The 8,484-nt window shown below is 44.0% G+C and overlaps 1 protein-coding gene across 8 annotated transcripts in view; it reads right to left on the reverse strand.

Moving 5' to 3' along the window:
- The window catches only part of SATB1 (SATB homeobox 1), a 104,985-nt gene that overhangs the window by 32,671 nt on the left and 63,830 nt on the right, over positions 1 to 8,484 (reverse strand). For all 8 annotated transcript variants that reach the window (XM_027769175.1, XM_027769176.1, XM_006170709.3 and 5 more), the window contains exon 10: positions 8,419 to 8,484. In XM_027769175.1, the coding sequence (XP_027624976.1) occupies positions 8,419 to 8,484 (66 nt within the window). The remainder of the gene's footprint in view (positions 1 to 8,418) is intronic.

Consider the following 8,484-nt stretch of genomic DNA (forward strand, 5'->3'; position numbering starts at 1 on the left):
GAATGCCACCGAAAATTCACCTGCTAGACAAAAGATTCCTCTTGTGGGATCCATGACAGAGATGGAAATGTTTATTCGCCTTTGGGTCTCCAAATGGGTTTGGTGTAGGGCAAAGTTAGGGCAAACACTCTTCCAGTTGAACAGAACGCAGAGCCCTCGTCAAGAGGAGGGCCATTTGTTTGAAAACACACGAATGAGCATGCTCTACCTTGCTACTGGAATATGCCAAGCGCTGTCACAGATGGCAGGCTCTGACAGTTCCCATCCGTAGCGTCGATACTCGACAGTTCAGCACAAGATCAGTGACATTCTGTCTCATTAGAACCACGCTAATTATCACAGCTAGTTTCAGGGGAAACCATGTGTTGCAATGGTCAATTTGAAGGAGTCTGAGCATCAACAAACTGGTAATAAGGATCAGACACCTTATTATGTGACAGCATGCTGCCTATGATCTGATTTACGGAATCAGAGGCACTGAGGCGGCCGAGGAGGCTGGCAGTTTATGAAACAGCGTGTTGAAGCCCAATTCCTGGAGCAGACTGGTTGAAAAGAGAATTGTTAAGGAAAAAAAAAATACACAAAAGCAACTGGAATTGTTGAATCGAGCAATCAAAAGAGAATAGATATTCTATTAACAGGCACCAGAAGTAAATTAAGACAGGAGAAAAACACAACTTCATCAATTTGACAATTGTATGTCGACTCCCCAAATGGCTGAGAGCTTGCGCTTTTATAAGGTATTTAGTGACAAATTATAGACTGGTTATACTCCGACTAATCTCTAAAATATAGACATCTGTTTTTAAACGCGTGGTCTGTGAGTTAGTTACGCAACTGAGCCACACCGAAGAACTGCATGTGTGTATTACAAGTATACTTGTAAAAATGAGTCATCTTTAAGGTTACTTTTAAAGGCACTGAAAGTACCCTTGGTAGAGCAGAAGAGAAAACCCACATTAGATTCCTTACCACCGACATGACTTCTTTCATCCCTCTCCTAGCACTTCTCTTACACGTGAAATTTTAACACAGCAGTTTCTTCCAGAGCTATTTTTCTATTGTCATTTTGCATAAGCCCATTTTCATAGCTCGTTCATTTCACAGAGCCTTTATTTTCATTTCTCATATGAGGAAAAAAAGAGGATAAAGTTCAAATAAAACCTATTACCTTCATTATCAAAAACATAAAAGACAGCTGTTGAGACTTCTGAGAAAATACTTGGTGCTTGAACCTGGTAGTGTGTTACGGGATCAGATTGGTGTGACGGTGTGTGCTAGGATTAACTGAGTGACATTCACTTTTAAGGTTAATTCCAGTAAAGAGCTCAAACCCATGGGTTCGTTCTCTACATTCCCAGAGTTGTAGATACCTACCTGATCCAGTCTTGAAGAACTAACTCATTAATTATCAAAGCTGTTTCCAAAAAGAGGAACTTTCACAGAATATTCTTAGTCTACACTTTCCAGCTGATGCTAACGTCTTCGCACAAAAGTGGCCCAGATTTAACACAAACTATAAACATGCAGCTGGCACACCCATCCTTCACTAAACGGCTGTCAGCACCCCTGTAGTAACCCACCTTCCCTTGCACTGTCTTCCACGACCATGCTCTGTAAACGGCTGTCAGCACCCCTGCACTAACCCACCTTCCCTTGCACTGTCTTCCACGATCATGCTCTGTAAGAAGCTGGCACCATTATTCACAAAGTGATTCATAAATTCTATCCTTTAAAAAAAATTCAACAATTCCCTGCACATCCTGCCTAAAATTTTCCTTGTGATATTTTCTGAAGATGGAGAAACTGGGTTGAATGAGTTATGGACTATATGTGTAACAGTTCCACGTAAGTGGGTCGAGGAGAAAAGTACATTTGTTTTTTTGTTTATTTTGGAGAGGTTTTTGCTATAGGGCACGTGTGCTCGCCAGAAAGACAGACAGAGATAGAGAGAGAGAAAGTGAGAAATCATCCCCCAGGGGGGATGGTCACGCCACAATCCCTTCTCCTCCATTCTCCTCTCGGGATCTTGGGCACGCACACACACGCGCCCGGTGTGAGTTTAAGCCACCAAGCCCAGGACTCGAACCATGGTCAACTACATAGGAGTCCAGCGACACAGCCATTACGCTAACTGCTGGTCCCAAGAAAAGTACACTTGTGACTTTCAGTTCATCAATGTGAGGAGGAGGGACAAGCAAAGATTTTAAGTTATAAAAATTCCATGAGAGGAGGAGGAAGGTGACAGAAGATCTTCTGTTCGATGTGTTAAAACAGATCACACCAAGGGTCTGGATAAAACACCCCCGTCACATGAATTTTTTAACCAGGGGCATCATGGTCAAGTAAGTATTCTATTTACTAATGCTGGACCTCCTAGATCAAATCCTAGATTAAGTAAACACAGTCTTGTTTTTACAATGCAGAAATCTGAAAAGGGCTCATATGCAGATCCACACATTGAACCAGCTCCTAAAAAACTACACAGTTCAAACTATTAGACTGCCAGTACCTTCAGCCATTAATTTCCATAGTCCTATTTATCGTGGTACTCAACTTGAAACAGAGAGAGAGGTCAATATTTTGCAAAATGGGCTCTAACATGGATTCCTCATACTTAGACATGAGGCATCATCACAGATGAACACGAGAGAACCCCTTAGCCAGGCGACCAACGAACTGCCCGTTCACTGAAGGACACAGCATGGGGGCCTCCATAACGCACACCGCCTAACCCGCAGACTGCGGAGGTGTGGGCTACCCGCGGGCTGCCTGACTGCTCTCATTCTCCCACAAAGCCTCCTCTGGTCCTTCTTCCTCTAGACAAGTGCATCCAGGGAAGGCCACGCTGTGTCTCCCGGAGTCTAAGGTCTGGAAGGAGCCTGGGTACCAAGGCAGTTCTGTCTTCAGACCCAGCTAGGAGAGAACTCCCTTCGATCACGAGAAGGGGCTCTGGGGACATGCGGTAAAGACAGTCATACAAACTGCTGCAAGAGGATGTGGCACCCGCAATAATAGAAGCCGTGACTCTCAGCTCTGCGGGCCTTCTGTGAGCCTGAAATAGGAGCCCACACAGGTGAAATCGTGCCGCGGCATAGTCTGCTCCAGGAGCGCTCCAAAAAAGTGAATCAGCACAGAGCGTCAAACCATAGCCTGCATGAAGTGCAGTTTAATTTTAACAAAATAAAAGATGCCTCCCCTAACATCCCAGAATACGGAATCTGCAATGTCGCTGGTTTCGTCACTAGAGGTTCCTGTTCCCGGCAAGGAAGACGACATTTTTAGTCCTGTTTCCAAGCCCCTATGGATTCGTGACATATGGCCGACTGATACCGAAGGCACTCCAGTCACCGCCTAAGCACTTCCAGACCTAAAGGTCAGGATGATCCGTCTCTCGTCTTCGAACCCAAAGCCTACCGGGTGTTCTTCTTCTCTCTCTACCGCCCCCCTCACTGGCCCTGACTCCCAGTGACAGAAGTGTATGAAACATGGAGGGAGAAGCGCCCTCCGTTACTTGATCTCACCTCCTCCTAATGTTATTTTTTTCAGAGTCAGAAATCTTATTAAGTGTTAAAAAACAGACCGTCAATTACTAAAGTTACAGTGGCCAAAGAGTACTGTAACTCCTAGAGCCTGAAAAGACTTTACCGAAGGGATGATCAGCCACGTAGAATTTTCATCGTCTAGCTGCTTTACTTAAAAGCAACACCCTGTTTCAACACAGCAGCAGAGAAATGGTTTTCTAAACACAGGGGTGACGCAGTGCAGCTCCGGAAAAGCCCCTTCCGGTCTTCCCGCACCGTGTCTGCGAGCTCCGCTTCTGCAAACATGGAGATCAGTGTAACGGCCCCATGCACGCGGCAAGGCCGATGGCTCCGAACGTCCCCTTGCTGGACACACACCTTAAGTCTCAGCGCTCTCGAGAGGCTTACCGTGGAATAAAATTAGATTCCAACATCTGCCACCATTAAGGGAGAAATTCCATTTCCATCTCCCATATGAAAACACTAGAACCAATGAACAGTAACTGAACCTTGATACTGTAATGGTTATTACCCAAATCAACTATTTTTTTTTAAACAGTAAAATTAGCAAATCCTGCTCTCATAATTATTTGAATGTTATCAGATGAAATGTTTGATAAAATTCCAATATGATTCACTTGGAAAAACTGCTGCTTATTTGAATACCCAGAATATAAAGTGTATTCATTTGTAGCTATTCACATTATGTTTAAAGCATATCATCTTTTTAAAGTTTGCATTAGCCGACTTTCCTAACCAAGCACAAAAAGGAGCCTACCTTCAGGTTTTACTTGCATATTTTATTCAGACGTTTCTATCAGAGTAAAAAATGATCTCACGTCTATTATTCATTGATGGGAAGAGCTAATCTTTTTTTTTTTTCTGAGAGGTTTTTGCTATAGGGCACGTGCACTCTCCAGAAAGACAGAGAGAGAGACAGAGAGACAGAAAGCGAGAAATCACCCCTTGGGAGGATGGCCACGCCGCAATCCCTTCTCCTCCATTCTCCTCTGGGGATCTTGGGCACACACACACATGCGCCCGGCGTGGATTTAAGTCACCGGGTCTGGGACTTGAACCACCTCCACTACATGGGAGTCCAGTGACATAGCCATGATGCCAACTGCTGGTCCCAAGAGAAGAGCTAATGGACTACATACACACGTAGAACGGGGATGCACAGAGCTGGTGTCTGTTACTGCGAACACGCGATGCATCAGTCACTGCAGAGCACACTCTCCCTTTCAAACGGAAAGGTACCCGAGAGATGTAAATACGTGGTAAATAAAGCGCCCTCATCCCTTACCCGAGTGGAGTACTGACGCTTCTGCTGAGCACATTACGAGACGGTATGCATTTGTGCATGGTGCTGCATAATTTTAAAGCTTCTCTGCACACAGGGTAGCATGGGTCCCCCTTCCCAGTTGAAATCATCTCAGTTGAGGAAGGTTAAATCATTGGCCAGGATTAAAGCAGTAGTGACATGCGTCGCCTCCACTCCGAATCCCACCTCGGTCGGGCAAGGAAAGGCCTGAGTTTGGAGGGCCCGGGGCTGGGAAACGCCTGTGCTCCAGGAACACGATGAAAATGAAGAAAGGAAGCCCTCGCTGCTTCTAGTATCAACGGTCCAGTGTCCCGGATTCCTGCTTCCCGGAGCAGGGTCTAACCTGATTACGGAGGCTGCCCTGCACTCTGAGGAGACACTGAGACAGGAAGAGAGAAGGGCAGTCTGGAGCTCGACCACAGAAAGCGGGGCTCCTGTGCAGGGCGAGGGACGCCATGGCGAGCTCCCAGTTCCTGAATGAAAAGGGCTCCTGTAAACAAGGGGACGGGCGCTGAGCCTGCCCAGACAGCCAGGTGAGACACAGGCAGACCGAGGTCGAGGTCTGGCCCCCCACCTCACACACACCATGTCCTCCTGGGGGACTGCTGCCTCAGCGTCCAGCCCCGAGGTGTAAGGAACACTTCCGAATCAGGACCGTGAAAAGGGTCGTGCTGATGGGAAGATTTATTAATTCTTCTGTCTCCTTCAAGCACCAGGGCAGAACAGAACCAAAGGAAATGGCCACTTCTTCCTCTTTTACTTCTTTTTTTATTTAAAGAGAGTTTTTTGGAGGGCCAGAAAGAGGCATGGTGGTTGTGACGCTGGAATCCCGCGTGGCTGACCGCAGTTCAAGTCTCAGACCTGGTGGGTTGCTTTCTCACTTTCCCTTTCTCTTTGTCTCACTCTAGTCAAATAAAGTTAAAGAACTTTTTTTTTTTTTTTTTTTTTAGAAAAAAGAGGGTTTTTGTTATAGGGTATGTGTACTTCTCAAAGAGACAGACAGAAAGGGAGAAATCACCCCACAACCCGGAGGGGGACGGCCACACGGCAATCCCTTCTCCTCCATTTCCTCTCAGGATTTTGGGCACGCACGTACACGCACCCGGTGTGAGTTGAAGCCACTGGGCCTGGGACTCGAACTGTGGTCGACTACATGGGAGTCCAGTGACATAAACATTGTGCCATCTGTTGGTCCCATGACCACCTTTTCAGTAAGATTTCCTCTGTTACATGTAATAATTTCAAACAGTCGTCTTTTTAAGTAATTCTGGATCTTTGTATGTATTTTCAGAAAGGGGGCAGTGCTAACAGCTACAAGAAAATGACAGAAATGCTCCACTAGGAAGCTAGAGTAAGGAAGTTCAGAGTAACTGTCCAAGGGAAGAAGGTTCAGTTCGCTCGAACCCTTAGGCCATGACTGACCGACCCCTGGGGTTCTTTCTCAGATAGTAACGAGATGAACTAAACGTGGTGGGAGTTTGAAGAGACATCACCCTGGCAGACGCTTAGAAGCTGTTTGCCCACTGTTGAAACAGACTCGTGGGGTGCTGTACAGGACAGGGCACAGAGGAAGGATATTTAGAAACGCCCCGGAGCATCACTCGCGTGTCACTGGCCAACTGCTGCTGCCTTCGGGAGAGTTCCCACACTGTCCAGGGACGCAGAATGAAGTCCAAGGGAGCAAAGCGATGTTACCACCGACAGCGTGATAGAGTCAGGCAGAAAACTGGAGAGGCAGGCTAGCTGAAGTAAGTGGAAACTGACAGGCAACTAAATGCCCGCTATTGACAAGTTTTCCTATTCATTGGTGTGTGTCGTTTTGAGGCTGACCCTTACTACAATAATAAATGTCTAGTCCCTCCTTGCTAGAGATTTGGGGAAAACTTTTGCATGCGTTTCCCTTATAGGAAGATGCTCTGTTATTCTTGGTAATTGAACAGGTCAGGGGGAAAAAAAAAAAAAAGAGGTAAAATCAGAAAGAAAAGCAAGATAATAAAGATAATCTATATTTAAATAGAAATGCTCATCATCATTAAGACTAAATAGCCAAAACAAGAACCGTGCAGGGCGGGTGGTGGGGTAAAGTAAGAACGGGACATTCCTCCTTAATGCAGAGTCTTGGCATGTAAATGAAGACATCTGAAGAAGCACACAGGTTTGCAGCAGCTCTAACATTCTATCATAATTAGAAACATTTCAAGAGCCCTGTAATTTCCAATCAAAATTACAGTAATTTCCAATATACAAGCCATGATTCATGACAGAATTTTACATTCCATGAGAGATTACGGTGGCCTGATGTATGACACGCTGAGTACAGCACTAACATAAACAATTCAGTTTAATGTTTAAACAGCACTTGATGTTTAGAATCTCACAATAAAAGAAACATATTATTGTAGAAATTATCACTTTGACAGTGATTGAAGGGTAGGCAGGCATGTGGCCTATAAAGCTATAATTTTTACAGTCCACAGCTTGAGTTTAATCATTTTTATATAACATTTCCAAGATATCCCTTAAGTACTTCACCCAGCCTATAACTTAAACGAGAACATTTTTTCTAAAGCAACATTCCCATCAAGTACCACTATTAATGCTGATAAAAGTACAATTTTAAGAAAAACTAAAAAAGTATTATAAATGTGTCCTACTGCAAACACTTCCAGGACTGTATTTCACCCGAAAGTTGACAATAGGCCAGGCTGTTTTATTAAAGAGGGTCCATTACTAATAATAATCATGAAAATATACTTGTATAAAATTTCAAGTTGTTAAAATATCCTCTGGGGACCTTGTTTGCATTTTGGTCCTTTAAAAAAAGTACTCTTGGCTTTGGACAAGGGTTTATAAATAATTTTGAGTTTGTTCATATAGAAGGTTCTATCTTGAACATAATTATCAATTTACTGATAAAAGTTATACCGATAGAAGACTATCTTAGTTATAGTGATAAAAGACTGTAGCACCTCACCTTTGTTTTTTATCTTGTTTGATAAAGATCTGCACCTTTTCTAATTCAAGTCTATTCAGTTGTAATGTATCAGAGTTGGACAAGTTTTCTAATCGTAATTCAATCTGTGTATCTTGTATACATCTATAGAAAACCTAAAATCATTACTACACAAGGTGTGTTAAGTATCAGTGGGTTTTAATAAGTATATGTGCGTTTCAGATAGCCAAGTGAAAATGAAAAACTGTATACTGTTTCTGTAGTATTTCAGGAGAGGTCATCTGAGTAATAATGGAACCGACAGTAATTCAACTTACTCGACTGCGATAAACCAGGCTGGGCACTTTTTTATACATTACAGTCTCCTTCTGCAAACACCTCTTAATTGGCTTAAGGATTTACTGGGAAATCCTTGGTCTAGGGCGTGACTGTCAGAGGAGATAAAAGCAAGTGTCTCTCACCTAAATCTGAACACTGGTTCATCTCAGCTTTGTAAATTATTCTGGAGATTGGGACTTCACGGCGATGCAGGCTCATGTTGAAAATAGATGCTCTTTTAATGAAAACTCCATAGGAATCGCAGATAAACATTCTCAATGCCTAATGAAGGCTCTTACCTGGCTTTTCGTGGCCGCAACCTTTGCGAACAGTGCTTGGGACACTTTAGCGCGCTTCATTTCCTG

The sequence above is a fragment of the Tupaia chinensis genome, unplaced genomic scaffold (assembly GCF_000334495.1).
Source record: "Tupaia chinensis unplaced genomic scaffold, TupChi_1.0 Scaffold148822_2, whole genome shotgun sequence".
Taxonomy (NCBI): domain Eukaryota; kingdom Metazoa; phylum Chordata; class Mammalia; order Scandentia; family Tupaiidae; genus Tupaia; species Tupaia belangeri.